This window comes from Mobula hypostoma, chromosome 16 (assembly GCF_963921235.1).
Source record: "Mobula hypostoma chromosome 16, sMobHyp1.1, whole genome shotgun sequence".
NCBI lineage: Eukaryota > Metazoa > Chordata > Chondrichthyes > Myliobatiformes > Myliobatidae > Mobula > Mobula hypostoma.
In genome coordinates this window covers 14311962-14329839 of record NC_086112.1, presented here as the reverse complement: position 1 = coordinate 14329839, position 17878 = coordinate 14311962, and the positions used below count along the sequence as shown (strand labels likewise).

At 39.4% G+C, this 17878-nt stretch overlaps 1 protein-coding gene across 5 annotated transcripts in view; it reads left to right on the top strand.

Annotated features, from left to right (window-relative positions):
• Positions 1-17878, top strand: part of LOC134357239 (zinc finger FYVE domain-containing protein 16-like) — a 71778-nt gene that overhangs the window by 28111 nt on the left and 25789 nt on the right. For all 5 annotated transcript variants that reach the window (XM_063068564.1, XM_063068567.1, XM_063068563.1 and 2 more), the window contains 6 exons: positions 8127-8284; positions 8439-8682; positions 9524-9649; positions 12823-12978; positions 13524-13748; positions 15048-15130. In XM_063068564.1, the coding sequence (XP_062924634.1) occupies positions 8127-8284; positions 8439-8682; positions 9524-9649; positions 12823-12978; positions 13524-13748; positions 15048-15130 (992 nt within the window). The remainder of the gene's footprint in view (positions 1-8126; positions 8285-8438; positions 8683-9523; positions 9650-12822; positions 12979-13523; positions 13749-15047; positions 15131-17878) is intronic.

Below are 17878 nucleotides of genomic sequence, written 5' to 3'. Positions count from 1 at the left end.
AGTATTTTCTATGTTGGTTTTTCATTCGACCTATTTTCATTCAAAGGCAGCAGTAGTTTAATACAGTGTCCAGCTGAGGCAGAATGTTGGCATAGAACAGTGCAGCACTATTTGTGCCCTTCAGCACATGATGTTATGTCAACCTTTATGAATCTACTCCACAATCAGTCTTAACTCTTCCCTCTAACATAGCCCACAACCTTTCATTTTCCTTTCACCTGTATACCTATCCAAGAGTTTCTTGGATGTCCCCATTGTATCATCCTCTACCAGCACCCCCGGCAGTACACTTCAGGCACCCACCATTCTCTGTGTAAAAGAGCATGCCTCTGACATCTCCCCTCAAATTTCCTCCAATGGATATCCTCGTCAGGAGACACAAAGTAGAAGCACTTCATCAAGGTTTACTGTATAGTAGTCATCAACTGCTACTGATACTATTTAATCAATGGGCATCACTAACTTAAAGACACAAGAATCTGACGTTTCCTGGTTGTTTTACTGCTGAGTTCGTAAAAGCAAGATACCAAGCCTGGAATTTCAGTGTGAATTCTACTTTCCTTTAATCTGATTAGATAAAGTTCTCAGTGGACCAAGTTAGAAGATTGAGAGCATGAGTTGTTTATCCTTCAGTACATTAGTTTCACTGCTTTGAAATGTGATTATCATTAGGGTATCAAACTGTATTTGATATCGAAGTGAGCGTTTCGATCTTAATAATAAAAGGTTTTAAAAGAGGGAATAGTTGAGAGCACTTAAGAGCAGAATAACTGAACAAATTGGTTGAGAAATCCAGAATGCTTTGCTAATTTTCTTGGAAAGCTTGGATAATTGACGCACAGAAAGTGCCTCTTTACCAGTATTTGATTTACAGAGTCTGGATTACACCAAACACAGATAACCTGGGCATCAGAAATATAATTCAATTTTAAAACTTGTTTTTTAAGTTGATTTTCCCCTGCAAAGTTATGGCATTGTACTGATGGATTATAAATCACACACGTTGTACCCATTGCAAAGCCGACTCATCACATTAACTCCAACTTGTGGCATGTAATGGTTCCCTGTTTGACAGCAGTTTGTAAATTTGCAGTATCAATGTGCAGTTCTCTTAATCTTGCTGCAGGTGTCATAATGCTGATGGATATCACTAAGTTGTAGCAACTCAGATGTAAACAAATTCTTGAACAGAGCAATAAAGCTACAACTGCCTGGCCTGCTGCGTTCACCAGCAACTTTTATGTGTGTAACAGCATTTAAGGTTGTGATTTCATAATGAATATGAACATTAAAGTTTTATTTTGATATGGAACCTTGCGTCAATTAACTTCAATTAAATCTCAAAGAAGATGCACTATACGCACTACAAAATTGAATAGTTAGGCTCTTTGTAGTAGGTTAAACCTAATTATCTTGCATTTTTTGGATGTGGGCAAAATTTATTTTCAAAGTAATTTTCAAGGAGATGTTAACATCTTTGAATATTGAGCTCTGCATACCTGATGCATCTGTGATGCTGCTCAGAGTGCCTTTTTTTCCGAGTCTGATTGTGAATAAATGAATGAATGGCTTGTCTTTTACAGGTGACTGAGCCTAATTAGTCACAATACTGTATGTTTGTTTCTGGGGTAGTACTGGTGGTACCTTTCCAGTGCCTTGAGATGACTGTATGAGTAATGTTTCTCAGAAGCATTTAGAATGGCAAGAACCACTGCTATACAATAGATTGTGAACTTTCTACTCGGTTCGAGGTCTTGATCTTAAAATATGTAGTGTTCCAAATTGCTAAAGACTGTTGCCAGACAGTGAAGACAGTGCAGGACTTCATAAAGGATGCTTTTGCCTTTGGCTTCAATATATATGAAGCCATCTGTGTTTCCCAGCTCTCGTTATGGACCTTTTTTGGGATCACTGCTCTGTTGTGCTCACAAAGCATCTTTTGTTACATAAGACCACCCCTCAATCTTCCAGACTCCGAAGGATATACAGCCATCTTTAGCAATTTGTGATAGGAGCATTCTCTCATCCCAGGAATTAGCTCAGTGAGTCTCTTCCAGAATGCCTCCCATGCTTGTATCCATTTTTAAAATAAGGCCAAATCTGTGCACAGTACTCCTCATGCAACACCCGTACATTTGTAGCAATGAGTCTATTTAGTGTTATAAAAACCAATATACTATTTGCTTTCCTCGCTGCACTTGCCTGCTTACCTTTTGCGATTCACGCACAGATGACACAAATCCCTGTTTACTCTTTTATGATCTCTCATTTAATAGAAGTCTGCCTCATGCACTTACTGAAGTGTATAACCTCCAACGTTCTCACATTAGACTCCATTTGACAAGTTTTTGCTCACACTCACTAAACCTTTATCATGCTGTAAGGTATAAATGCTGATTGCAGCATGCTCTACCGCTTCCCTCCCTGGCACTGACACCCCTGAATACCGTACACGATGCCTCCCTCAAATAACTGAGGTTCAATAACGGATGTTTGAGTCACTCTGCTGGCAGATGTCTCAGCTTGATAAAGACCAGTTTATTACAATGATATCTTCATGATAACTGGTCTTCAATCCATGTTTCAGGCTTTTCCCCAAATACCACAAGCTCTTGTGCAACAGCTCTGTTAAAGTGGTGGCATGGTAACATAACAGTTACTGCAACACTTAACAGCACCAGCAGTAAGATTGAGGTGAGATCTCCGCCGCTGTCTGTAAGGGGTTTGTACGTTCTTGCTGTGTGACTGTGTGCATTTCCTCCATGTGCTTCGGTTTCCTCCCATATTCCAAAGACCTATGGTTAGGGTTAGGAGTTGAATGCATGCCTAGTTGGCATCAGAAGTGTGGCGGCCCAGCACAATCCTCGCTGGTTTGATTTGAAACAAATGATGCATTTCACTGTAGGTTTCAATGTACATGTGACAAGTAATACTAATCTTTATGTGCTATTTTGCCTTTTCTACAGTGGAAGCGTAAGTTCCCCATTGTTATATCCCACTCGTTCAGAGACAAATCACAATGGTGGGGTGCATCACAGCCCAGCTTCGTGTCTTCCTGTGATTATCTATGCATGCATGTTCCTAAAGGGACCACTGAATCAGAATAGAGAGCAGGAATCCACACACTCTTTTGTGTCTCAGCTGGGATCAGATGGACTGAGTCCAGAAGTAGAACTTAATTCAGATGCTAAAAAAGAGATTAAGTAATGCTACAGAGAAAAGAAGTGAAATCTGCTGGAGAGCACATTATCTAAGATACAGTCACCCAGAAAGTCACTTTGGGAAGTCTTAAAATGATAAGACCATAAGACGTAGGAGTGGAATTAGGCCATTTAGCCCTTCTAGTTTGTTCCATTATTCCATTATGGCTTATTTATTATCCCTCTAAGCCCCATTCTGTTGCCTTGTCCCCAATACCTTTGACACCCTTACTAATTTGTACTTCTGCCAGGAGTTATGTAGTTTCCCAAATGAACTTGTATCCTTCTTGGTCTCGAGTACTGAAATGAGTGACAGAGGATTGTGTCTTCATATGGATAGCTGATGTTCATGTAGTTTCATGGATAATTTTCTCCTCATCTATTCCGCATGGTGTTTGGGGCAATCTCCGCATTGGATTTGGTATATTACATCTGTTCTCCAAGTGGTCTGTTGGACCTTTGGGTCTCAAAATGAGTGTTCTGATGGTTGTGCTGGGTTTGTGTGCTACAATTTTGTGCAGTTGGAGCGGTCTTACTGTCATTTCAAAAATATTCCCTATGTATGGTAGAATTGGTCTCTTTCTTGTCTGTTTGGTAAAATGGGTGTCCCTCTATTCTGAGGCTAACATTGCATTTGCCTTCCTTACCACCGATTCAACCTGAAAGTTAACCTTTAGAGAATCTTGCAGAGTCTCCAAAGTCCCTTTGCATCTCTGATTTCTGAATTTTCTCCCTGTTTAGAAAACAGTCTATGCTTTTATTCTTTCTACCAAAGTGCATGACCATGCGCTTCCTACACTATATTCGATCTGACATTTCTTTACTCATTCTCCTAATCTGACGTGGTCTTTATGCACACTCCCTACTTCCCCAAATCTACCTGTTCCTGCACCAGTCTTTGTATGTCCGCAAACTTGGCCACAAAGCTAGCAATTCCATCATCCAAATCATTAACATATATAGTGAAAAGAAGCGCACCCAACACCAACCCCTGCTCGTCATCGGCAGCCATCCAGAAAAGGCCCCCTTTATTCTGAATCAGAATCAGAATTAGGATTAGGTTTAATATCACTGACATAAGTCATGAAATTTGTTGTGTTGCGGCAGCAGTATAGTGCTATCCATTATAAAAAATCTATATGTTACAGTAAGAAACATATAAGAATATTAATTACAGCAAAAAATATTGAGGTAGTGTACATGGGTTCATTGTCTATTCAGAAATCTGATGGTGAAGAGAAGAAGCTGTTCCTAAAATATTGAGTGTGTGTCTTCAGGCTCCTATATCATCTTGATATTAGCAATAAGATGTTGACATGTTGGGTGATGAGAGTCCTTGATGATGGACCCACTTTTTGAAGCATTGCCTTTTGAAGATGTCCTTGATGCTGGCAGGGCTAGTAACCACGGTGGAACTGGCTGAGTTCGCAACTCTCTGCAGCTTTTTCCAATTCTGTGCAGTGGCTTCTCCATACCAAATGGTGATGGAACCAGTTAGATTGCTCTCCACTGTGCACCTGTAGAAATTTGCTCGAGTCTTTGGTGTCATAGCAAGTCTCCTCAAGTTCCTGATGAAATATACCCACTGTCATGCCTTCTTGGTAATTGCATCAATATGTTGGACCCAGGATAGTTCCTCAGAGATGTTGACACGCAGGAACTTGAAGTACTCACTCTTTCTTCTGCTGATACAAGACTAGTGTGTGTTTCCTTGACTTCCTCTTCCTGAAGTCCACAATCAATACATTGGTCTTAAGTTCAAGGTTGTTGCTACAACACCACTCAACCAGTTGATCTATCTCACTCCTATACACCTTCTCATCACCATCTGAAATGTTCCCAACAATTGTGTTCCCGACAAATATATAGATGGTTCTTGAGCTGCACCTAGCCATGAAGTTGTGGGTGTAGAGAGTAGAGCAGTGGCCTAAGCATGCATCCTGGAGGTGCGCTAGTGTTGATTGTCAGTAAGGAGACGTTATTTCTGATCTGCACAGACTGTGGTCTCCGGATGAGGAAGTCAAGGATCCATTTGCAGAGGGAAGCATAGAGGCCCAGGTTTTGGAGCCTGTTGATTAGTACTGAGGGTATGATGCTGTTGAACGCGGAGTTGTAATCAATAAAGAGCAGCCTGATGTTGGTATTGCTGTTGTCCAGGTGATCCAAGGCCGAGTGGAGAACCAATGAGATTGCATCCGCTGTATACCTATTGTGGCAGTAGACAAATTGCAGCGGGTTCAGCTCCTTGCCTAGGCAGAAGTTGATAATGCCCATAATCAACTTTGTAAGAAATAATGGCCTGCAAACCCTACCAGAGCTGGTGTGCATCTGATTCAATCTCTAATTTCAATCAGAATTTTTTTGCTCTTAAAATAACCTTCCGTAGGTCGTACCTGGACTTCATGTATAGTTATAGATAATCAAATTCTAAAAATCAAATTCAAATTTAATTATCATTTAACCATAAATGAATACAGCTATATGAAACAGCGTTCCTCTGAGGCCAAGGTGCAAAACTTACACAGCACATTCAAAATAACGAGCATTGAACTGCTGCTGCTAAGTTAACAAATTTCACGTCTGGTCCTTGCTACAATTGAGGCCACGTAGTTCCCCTGCTGAGTGTCGTGCCACCAAACAAGGGAAACAGGCCTGCAGCATCTTGTATTATCATTGTCCAACAGTGTCTTGCTATCACCAGAGAAACAGCCAAGATAATCATCTGCGGTTACATTGCACGCAGCCTGTGCATGCCAACTCCTATGTCTTCGATATCTTCCTGCAACAGGCAGCAATATGGTCTGCACCCAGTCCAGCTCCTCTGACACTCATTCCAGGTACTTCAACAAACAGCTCACTGATGGGGTAGACCTGCAGTGCACAAAGTTGTTGGAGTCCAGTATGGTCTTGCAATTATAAAAATGACATTTAACAAAGGTGACACCTTTGATTGGCCCCTGAGAGGCTGCTGCCAGAAGCCAATGCTGCAGATTAAGCCCTCAGGAGACTACAAATCATCTGGTTCATCCACGGCTTCTGGTTTGGGTATGTCTAGCATATTCTCAAAGGCACACACTCGTCCACACAGGTCTTGATGAAGTCAGTGACAACTGTGGCATATTCATTCAGATCCGAAGATAAATCCCTGAATATTGTCCAGTGCACCGAATGTAAGTGCTCCTCTGTCTCTCTTGACCATACCTTCTTGGTCCTCACCATTGATGCTATGGTCTTTAGTCTCTGCTTATATGCTGGGAGGAGGTTCAGCCCGGTGATTGGACTTTCCAAAGTACAGGTGTGAGATTGCATGGTAAATGTTCTTGATAGTGGTATAACTACTATGCCACTATCAAGTGTGTTGGCGCCTCTGGTTCCACAGGTGATATGTTAGTGGTAGTTTTTCAGAGACGACTTCAAGTTGGCCTGGTTGAAAACTCCTGCAATAATTAGGAATGATTAGAGTGTGTTGTTTCATGATTGCTGATCACGGTTCTCAGGTCCTCTAGTGCCTGACTTATGTTGGCCAGAGGTGGAATGTACACGGCTACCAGGATGACAGTGAGTCAGTCCTTAGGCAGATAAAATGACGGCACTAGATGTTCCAGGTTGGGTGAGCAGGATTGAGACAACTTCCGTCTCTGCACCATGATGAGTTAAGCATGAAACATACTCCATCTCTAACTTTAAAAGAATCAGCTGTCATGTCTTTTTGGTGGATATTGAAGCCTTTGGGCTTCAGCGCTGTGTCCAGAGTGACAGGGTTTAAGCATGTTTTTGTGAAGCAAAGTATACAGCAGTCTGTGATGTCCCTTTGATACTGCGATTTTGCTCTGTTTACAGATTTAATTTGCTAATTGTGTGACTAATGAAATGTTTTGCATTTTGACATACATGAAGAACTTGTATATAATTATTTCATAATGAAGCTGTTGGCATTTAAGGATCCAATACATGTTAATTTTCTTGTACTTTGGAAGTCGTGTTTTAATGCATAATATTTGTCAATAATATGCGTCAATAATATGCATTAATATTTTAAGGTGTATGATTATATCTGATCCTAATGTATGTGGATATAATCCTGAGTGGATAAAACATAGAATTATTAGAATTTACAGACCAGAAATTGGCCATTTGACCCAACCAGTACATGCAGTTGTTAATAGTCAGAACTGTTTCTATTTTTTATCCTGTTAGTTTAACCTTTTATTTCCTTCTTTGTATGTTTGTCTCAAGTAGTGCCCATGGGGCTGAATTTGCATTCTTCCCACGCTTGGCAGAGATTCCTTTCGACTTCCGATTTTTATTCTGATCACTGTCTTATATAAATGGTTTCTGGTTTTCCTCTTGTGGGAAACATCTTCTCTGTTTCTTCTCTTTGAAGGTTTTTCATAACTTAAAGCCCTCCTGTCAGGTCACCTTGAAGATGATAAATGAAAATGTATAATCCTTTCCTGACAGTGTAACTTGGCAGTTCTGGTGTGATAAAAATATTTTGCACCCTCTCCAGTGCCTTTTGATCCTTTTTATCACATTAACTGATATTCCACTTGTGGTTTAAACCAATTCTCAAGCAAGAAAATTATTGTTACTTCACTGGTAGCATATGCAAAGAAAGTTGTCTTTAATCAAATGTTTAAGTTGTGTACATAAACTTTGAATATTTGTGATGCTTAGATTATTAATTGCAGTTGGGTTTGTGTGTTTCTCTGGATCTTTGAACACCACAAATGAGTAAAGTGTTGATAATTAAGCTTGGTTTTGAACTATTCTATTTTGATATTTCTGGTCTTTTATGTTAAACTGTTTTTGATAGCTAAACCTATTTAAATTGTGATTCCAAACCCAGAATAGAGGCAATAACCCTGATTTATTTGTGGTTCTGTGTGATATGTATGAGCTCTAAGGGTTTTTCTTCTTCTACAGGCACCTTTCCCAGAGAGCACAGAAGGGTTTGGTTCGCAGATGGTATTCTGCCAAATGGAGAAGTGGCAGACCCAACAACAATGACGGCAAATTCACCGGTTGGCAATGGCACAGGAACAACAGAAGATGTACCCAACGTCGCTCAAGAGACAAAAATGGTATCTCTGAATGCTGAGTTATCTCCCCTTTAAACAGCAAGTCTACATGTTTGTGATGTATTTTATTTAGATAGACTGAAGTGTATTTGCATCTAGTTTTGGAGAGTCCTGAATCACTGTAAGCTCAATGTTTTGTTTTCCCTCCAATGTATAGCCTTCATCACACGGGGCAGGAGATAAAGTACTTTCTGATCATACAAGTCAAGTTGATGCCTTGAAGACTGATTTGGCTGTAACAACAGGTTTAGCAAATGTTCATGGTGTCAAGGCTGACATTTCTCGAACAGACTATAGAGCACTGACTGCCATTGGGAAGTCTGTTCCAAAGGTTATGAGCCTCATTCCAGATAATGAGAATGGTCTTCCACCAATTGTCATAGCAACAGGAGAGAAAGAAGGTAATGCTCAATGTCTAAAATCCTGAATAACATTATCTCTTACATTTCATTCAAATTATTCAGAAATAAAATCAGAGTTAACTGTTACATGTAAAATGCTATTACTTTTACATAATATGTACAATTTAAAATGCCATGTTTCCCAAAGTATAATTGTACTTTAAAATAACTTTGACATATTGGCCATTAATATGTTGGCATTTGTGGCAATCGTATCCATAGCAAAATCAAATAGCAGTTAACTGAATATTTCTTAAAAACCAAAAGGATTCTAATCTTTACAAATATTAACTTTAAATGAATCTCTCTATTTTGAGTGATGTTTCTAACAATAGGGAATAACATCAGGACAGAATCCTGTTACCTTTCAAGTGCTCTGTTATTTCTGGGCAGGTCTTCATTCTCATTTTTGGGTGGTAAACAAATTCACATTGTAGTTTTGCTAGTCGATGCTTTTCATATAAATGGTCATTTGATGTTTATAAAAACCAACAACATTGGGTATGTGGCATGTTTAATTCAACTGGTATATTTTGCTTGTATCTACTAATAGTGTGTCATGTATGGCCTCTTGATTCAAAGATAGAACTCTCATGTTTCTGATCGTGAGGTTGGAAGGTCAGTCATCTTTTCTGGAAATTACGCGTGCAATCTGGACTGAAATAATAGTGCATTAGTGAACATTGCAGTAGCATTTTATAGCTCTTGTACCATGGTTGACATGTGAAGGTTCTGTGTCCGGATTTCTTAAAGATGATATTGATGGAATTGGTATTCTGTAGAAATATCTTCAGTATTCACAATCACTCTCTGCTTTATTCCCTGTGCACTTACTGTGGAGGTCGAGCAGTGGTGGAGGAGCATCCAACTCAGAGCCAGGCATTGTTACGGCTGGAAGACGGAGAGGCAAATCCTTTGACCTTTGTGCTGAATGCCAATCTTATTGTAAATGTGAAATTTGTGAATTGTGAGTAGATCCACCAAATAACACAGTCTCTTTAACACTGAGATTAAAAGATTAGTTATATTTCTTTATTTGTGTTATTGAGGTAATTTCCTTCTGCAGTTATATGGAAATTTAGATCTATGGCCAGAATTTTGATTTTAAATGTTGTATTTTCTATCATTATGCTAATCTAGAGAATTAGTTTTCCCAGATGATGTTGTTTTAAGTATCCTTTGCTTTTGCCACAAAGCAACCACTCAGGTAGTTAACTCTTTCAAGCATCTCAGTAAAAGTGGCCAGTACTGTTGGAGGTCAGTTTGGGATTAAAAGTTCAACACTCCTTTGTGAACACCATCTAGGATACACACATTCTGGTGTTAGATTTCTACAGTTCCAGGTCAATGACCTCTCCTCAGCACTAGAAAGATCAGTATGGAATATTAACTGTGGTCATCCATTTACACTTGTTGCCTGTTATTGGTTTTGCCTTTGCTGCAGTGAACAGAATCTACTTTTTAACTGGGCAGCGCGGCTCAAAGGGCTAGAAGAGTCTACCCTGCACTGTGTCTCAATAAAAATAAAATATTGCATGCTCAATGGTCACTTTATTAGGTACCTGAGTATATGTTCATAGTCTTCTGCTGCTGTAGCCCATTCACTACAAGGTTCAACAAGTTGTGAGTTCAGAAATGCTCTTCTGCATTATTATTGTTGTACCAGTTTGACCATTCTCCTCTGACCTCTCATTAACAAGGTGTTTCTGCTCACATAATTGCCGCTTACTAGATGCTTTGTTGTTTTCTTCACCATTCTCTGTAAACTCTAGAGACCTGTGTGTGAAAATCCCAGGAGGGCAGCACTTTCTGAGATACTCAAACCATGCTGTCTGGCACCAGCAACCGTTCTATGGTTAAAGTCACTTAGATCACATTTCTTCCCCATTCTGATGTCTGGTCTGAACCTCGTGACCATGTCTGTATGCTTTTATACATTGAGGTGCTGCCACGCAATTGGCTGATTAGATATTTGCATTATCGAGCAGGTGTACCCAATCGGGAGACCGCTGAGTGTATATTCCTTTGCCTTGTTTGCTCTCCTGCAAATGTGTTACCTCACTTTCAAGCAAACTGTGCTATTTAGCCCTTTTCCACCTGGCCAATTGATCCAATACCTTCTGTTGTTGTACATATTTTTTTTTCTCATATTCACCAGACAGGCAAATATTTCATCATGTACAAAATCATATCTTCTACGTTAAATCTAAATCACTGAGTCCTTTATTTCATGGTATGTACCAGCCCTTGAAACCTGTGATTAGAAACCAATTGTAATAATCCTTCCAATAACCAGAGCAACTATTTAATAGACTGGGATTAGAATTATCTGATCAGTTGCTGCTGCTCCCTTTTAGACTTCCTAAAGTTAGGTGTTTCTCTTCTTTTTACCTTTTTTCTCGGTGATCCACATAGCGATGTCTTGCTGTCATAATCCTATCGATATAAATCTGTGAAGCACCAGTTTTCCTTTGCTGGTCCCTCTTAGTCAAACCTTGCTAACCTTTCATTGACCTGGAGTTTCAAATTCTCCAGTATTCTCAAAAAATCTGTTCATTTGATTTTTCCATGTACACCTTTCCCTCTTGAATGTGTATTCTCAAACCTGTAACTATTTTCCTTACAACTTTTTGAATCAGCTTTCCAATCATACCCAAAAGAAAGAAGCTGCAACAGTGAAAAGAGCTTCTGTCATGATTGGTACATTTTCTGCCATTTTAGAAGACTTTAACATGGCTCATCTTTCAGTTATCACTCCTTTCCTGATGTAGAATTCTGCCTCAAAATTTTGCTTGGTTCTGTCCTGATTTTTACCTGAGGGGAATCATGTAGATTAAAATGCCGTGTGCCTTAATAATTCAAGATATTGGTTCCTTCAGGAAAACAGAAAAAAAAATAGTGTTTAAATTTGGTCACCTTTTGCCCTAACCATAGACCTGTCACCATTTTCCAAACACCAATAATGTCTTTTTAAACTCCTTTTAATACCTACCAACTTTTCCCACCTTTCTTTCATCTCTGGGTCTTCCACTCACAGAATGACCAGCAATAATACTTGCACTAATCTCCCACTGATCTCTTGTCATTTCGAGCTTTTAAAACACCACTTGCATTTTAACCTACACTGACTTTCCATTCAGAACATTCTGAGAGATTTTATGACAGGCAGTGTTTCAATACACATGATTTTTCAAAGGCATTAACACTATTAAGTACAGTGGATTCCAGTTAATTCGGTGATTGGTTAAAGGAGACAGTCGTTTATTTGGGTCAACTGATAAAGAACAAAATCAAAAAGAGAAGTTAAAAGTTTAAAGTTAAAGAAAAGATTTCATCAACTACATCGAAAAGAAAGCTGGAATTCCCTCCTTTTATTTGGAATACCATGCTGCTTAGTTGGCACAGGAGACTGTCGGCAAACAATTTCTATCTTACATCAGTAGTGTGCACTTGCACGGCTAGTAGACACTACTCCATGCTTAGAGTAATCCGTTTTTGAATAACATTAGATGTTTTTGTGTTTTTTTAAAAAGTGATTTTTGTCACTGATTGTTGGCGAGAAATAAGCAGTAAGACAATTTGGAGTTGTCAACTACAGTTTCAAGCATTCTGGCTTGGAGATGCCAAAAAGGGCTGGGAATGAAGGTGAAATGATTTCGCTACTTTAACAAATTAGGAATGATGAAGGTATCAATAATCATCTTGAATGTTACAATGAAAATGAAAATTTGGAGGATGCAATTGTCTAAAATATTGTATGGAGACAGTCCATTATCTGCACTAGGAGTCATTTACATACAGTCAATCAAAAGAACACGGCAGATGAATTCCTCTGTCAATAACTGCTAGGAACTAGTACAGTTTTATAGTACTGTAGAGGTATTGGTAGTGTTCTTATTTGTATTTCATTTAAATAATAAATTGTTACTCAGTTAAACAGTTTATCTTTTATTTCACTTAATTATTTCCGTGAAATTTCAGCTAATTAGGGTAGCCACTTAATTGAGCCAAAATGTTCTGGTCCCGATGTGCCCAAATTAACCAGAATCCACTGTATTTGTTTTCCAAAAAATATTATAATTTTAATCAATATTTAAGTCATAAATTTTGATTTTATTTTTCTTTCTTTTATATACCTAGATGCTTCAAATAAATGCTGGTGCTTTGTATCTAATGGATTACATGGTGTAGGCCAGGCCGAAGTAGTTATTTTGTTGTCGTGTTTATCTGAAGAAAGCGCAATTCCAAAAGACATCCTTAAATTTTATGTTAAACTATATCAGGATGCTTCCAAAGGTATGAATTCAACATCCCATCTTATAACTAATTAATTAAAGTATACTTTAATCCTAACATTCAGTTGGGTTTTTTTCATGTGGTCCTACCCTGAATGTTTGTTAATTTGGGACTTAAAATGTATTTAGTAAGTTTTAACATTACAGATAAGTAATTCTAATCTCAGTTTAAAAGAATCTGTTCTAGTGTTATTTGATTAGGTAATGAGACACAGCCTCAGAATACGACATCCCTTTAGAAAAGAGATCAGGAGGAATTTATTTAGCCAGAGGTTTGTGAATCTGTGGAATTCATTGCCAAGTCATTGGGTATATTTAAATTGGAGGTTGATTAGTAAGGTTATGGAGAGAAAGTTGGAGAATGGGATTGAGAAGGAAATTAAATCAGCCATGATAGGGTGGTGGAGCAGACTTGATGGGCCGAATGGCCCAATTCTGCTCCTTTGTTATATGGTTTTAAGGTGATTGATATATTCAGTTTCTAAATCTGCTAGAATTTGATCACTTGAAAACAACTTGTTAATTGTTCTCTCTTTCCTTCAACAGGAAAAACCATTGGAAATTTAGGAATGTTTTCCTTCACAGAAAGTTTTCTAGGTAGTAAAGATCATGGTGGATTCCTTTTTGTTATGCCAACATTTCAGACACTAGCAAATCTACTGATTCCTACTAGCCCATTTTTATTTGGAATTCTCATTCAGAAATTAGAAATACCTTGGGCAAAGGTGTTTCCCATTCGACTCATGCTAAGATTAGGAGCAGAATACAACGGTGAGTTTTAACCTGTTTGCCAATAAAGTAAACTAATTCTGATCTAGGGTCGTCATTTTCGGCCAAGACCCTTTATTGACTGTTATTCATCTAGATGCTGCTTGACCTGCTGAGTTCTTCCAGCATTTTATGTGTGTTGCTCTGGATTTCTAGCATCTGCAGAATCTCGCATGTTTATAATTCTTATCTGTCTGATGTAATGATTAGGAACTGATGCGTTATTCCTGGGGTTAATTCCATTAGATTCTACATTATTTCTGTTTACTTGAGTAAGACTTGGGTGAAATAGAAAGATGGTATAGAATTTTAACTCACTGGGATGAAAAAATAGAGTTATGAGTTACTTTGGAGTAGTGAACAGAATTAAATGTAGATTTAGCAAAATAAGGCACAGTTTGCCTCTATCATTCAATAGAGTCATATAAGAGTACAGCACAGAAACAGGCCCTTTGACCCATCTAGTCCGTGTTGAACCATTTAATCTGCCTACTCCCTTTGATCTGCACCAGTACCATAACCCTCCATACCCCTTCCATCCATGTACCTGTCCAAACTTCTCTTACACATTGAAATCGAGTTTGCTTGCACCACTTGCACTGACAGCTCATTCCACGCTCTGAGTGAAGAACTTTCCCCTCATGTTCCCCTTAAACAGTTCACTTTTAATTCATGACCTCTGGTTGTAGTACCACACAACCTCAGTGGAAAAACCCTACTTGAATTTACCCTATCATAACTTTGTATACCTCTATTAAATCTCCTCTCAATCTCCTTTAATAAATGTATCATTAATAAATGGGTATAATGCCCAGCAATTAAACCTTTATCCTCTGTCTTATAGTCTTCTGGAGAGGCTTGTGTTGCTCTTCTTGGGACAAAGGATGAAGCTCCTTTGTTTGCGGTCTCTTTATGCTGCCCAACTGCCCAAATTTTTCCAGTGTTCTCTTTTTTTTATTTCCACCATTTGCCGTTCTTTTTTTTATTTTCTTGAGGATTAATGATGATAATCATATGTGATGCCAATAATTGTCATAATTCAAGAAGGAAGTGTCATGTATAATTAAAATCTTCACAGGAAGCTTCTGTAGTAGTTTACAATGGGAAATGGACCTATTATATCCGTTGATTAGAGTACCTTGGTTTAGGTTGCCAGATGTTTGTGGCTTGAAATAAATCTTTGTTTCTAATTTGAAATCTGCAAGTAATGACATATGAGCCTTGAAGTTGCTGCTTCTAACTTATTTCCATTTGTCCCACCCACCAGTGCAGGTATTGATTGGTCTGCGTTTTCATTCACAGTTTATCCTTGTCCCTTAATGAGTGTTCGATTCCGTAAAGCATTCTTTGGAGATGTAGGTCATACCATCATGAATTTGCTAGCTGTAAGTATTTATAGTTTGTCTTTCTGCCATTTTTGCCTGTGTTTCAATCCTACTTATCTGTTTTGGGGTAAGGATGAATTGTACAAAAGGGATGTGTTGCACCTTAACAGGCGAGGGACCAGCATTCTGGCAGGCAGGTTTGCCACTGGTACATGGGTGTGTTTAAACTAGGTAGTGGGGGGGGGGGGAGGAGAGGAAATATAAGGATGAAGGTAAAAGAAAAGAGAGAATAAGGAAAGTTAAGAAAGACAACAGAATTAACGGGGCAGAAAGCTCAGGAAGAGATCGGAGAGTATGGCCAAGAGCAATAGGAATCGATGTGAAAGGTGAGGGGAATAATGGATTAAAGTATTATATATGAATGCACGAGGTATAAGAAATAAAGTGGATGAGCTTGAGGCTCAGTTGGAAATTGGCAAGTATGATGTTGTGGGAATAACAGAGACATGGCTGCAAGAGGACCAGGGCTGGGAAATGAATATTCAAGGGTATATGTCCTATCGAAAGGACAGACAGGTGGGCAGAGGGGCTGGGGTGGCTCTGTTGGTGAGGAATGAAATTCAGTCCCTTGCAAGGGGCGACATAGAATCAGGAGATGTAGAGTCAGTATGGATAGAACTGAGAAATTGTAAGGGCAAAAAGACCCTAATGGGAGTTACCTACAGGCCCCCAAACAGTTGCCTGGATATAGGGTGCAAGTTGAATCAAGAGTTAAAATTGGCATGTCGCAAAGGTAATGCTACGGTTGTTATGGGGGATTTTAACATGCAGACAGACTGGGAAAATCAGGTTGGTGCTGGACCCCAAGAAAGGGAGTTTGTGGAGTGCCTCCGAGATGGATTCTTAGAGCAGCTTGTACTGGAACCTACCAAGGAGAAGGCAATTCTGGATTTAGTGTTGTGTAATGAACCGGATTTGATAAGGGAACTCGAGGCAAAGGAGCCATTAGGAGGTAGTGACCATAATATGATAAGTTTTAATCTACAATTTGAGAAGGAGAAGGGAAATCGGAAGTGTCAGTATTGCAGTTGAACAAAGGGGACTATGGAGCCAAGGGGGAGGAGCTGGCCAAAGTTGACTGGAAAGATACCCTAGCAGGGATGACAGTGGAACAACAATGGCAGGTATTTCTGGGAATAATATAGAAGGTGCAGGATCAGTTCATTCCAAAGAGGAAGAAAGATTCTAAGGGGAGTAAGGGGCGACCATGGCTGACAAGGGAAGTCAAGGACAGTATAAAAATAAAAGAGAAGTATAACATAGCAAAGATGAGCAGGAAGCCAGAGGATTGGGAAGCTTTTAAAGAGCAACAGAGGATAACTAAAAAGGCAATATGGGGAGAAAAGATGAGATACGAAGGCAAGCTAGCCAAGAATGTAAAGGAGGATAGTAAAAGCTTCTTTAGGTATGTGAAGAGGAAAAAATTAGTTGAGACCAAAGTAGGGCCCTTGAAGACAGAAACGGGTGAAATTATTATGGGGAACAAGGAAATGGCAGGCGAGTTGAACAGGTACTTTGGATCTGTCTTCACTAGGGAAGACACAAACAATCTCCCAGATGTAATAGTGGCCAGAGGACCTAGGGTAACTGAAGGAGATTCACATTAGGCAGAAAATGGTGTTGGATAGACTGATGGGACAGAAGGCTGATGAGGTGTGGGCTCAGCAGGGCCTGATGGTCTGCATCCCAGGGTACTTAAGGAGGTGGCTCTAGAAATCGTGGATGCATTGGTAATTATTTTCCAATGTTCTATAGATTCAGGATCAGTTCCTGAGGACTTGAAGGTAGCTAATGTTATCCCACTTTTTAAGAAAGGAGGGAGAGAGAAAACAGTGAATTATAGACCAGTTAGCCTGACATCAGTGGTGGGGAAGATGCTGGAGTCAATAATAAAAGATGAAATAGCGGCACATTTGGATAGCAGTAACAGGATCGGTCCGAGTCAGCATGGATTTATGAAGGGGAAATCATGCTTGACTAATCTTCTGGAATTTTTTGAGGATGTAACTATGAAAATGGACAAGGGAGAGCCAGTGGATGTAGTGTACCTGGACTTTCAGAAAGCCTTTGATAAGTTCTGACATAGGAGATTAGTGGGCAAAATTAGAGCACATGGTATTGGGGGTAGGGTACTGACATGGATAGAAAATTGGTTGGCAGACAGGAAACAGAGAGTAGGGATTAATGGGTCCCTTTCAGAATGGCAGGTGGTGACTAGTGGGGTACCGCAAGGCTCGGTGCTGGGACAGCAGCTATTTACAATATACATTAATGATTTAGATGAAGGGATTAAAAGTAACATTAGCAGATTTGCAGATGACACAAAGCTGGGTGGCAGTGTGAAATGTGCAGAGGATGTTGAGATAATGCAGGATGACTTAAGTTGGGTGAGTGGGCAGATGCATGGCAGATGCAGTTTAATGTGGATAAATGTGAGGTTATCCACCTTGGTGGCAAGAACAGGAAGGCAGATTACTATTTGAATGGTTTCAAGTTAGGAAAAGAGGAAGTACAGCGAGATCTAGGTGTCCTCGTTCATCAGTCACTGAAAATAAGCATGCAGGTACAGCTGGCAGTGAAGAAAGCTGATGGCATATTGGCCTTCATAACAAGGGGAGTTGAGTATAAGAGCAAAGAGGTCCTTCTGCAGTTGTACAGGGCCCTGGTGAGGCCACACCTGGAATATTGTGTACAGTTTTGATCTCCAAATTTGAGGAAGGACATTTCTTGCTATTGAGGGAGTGCAGC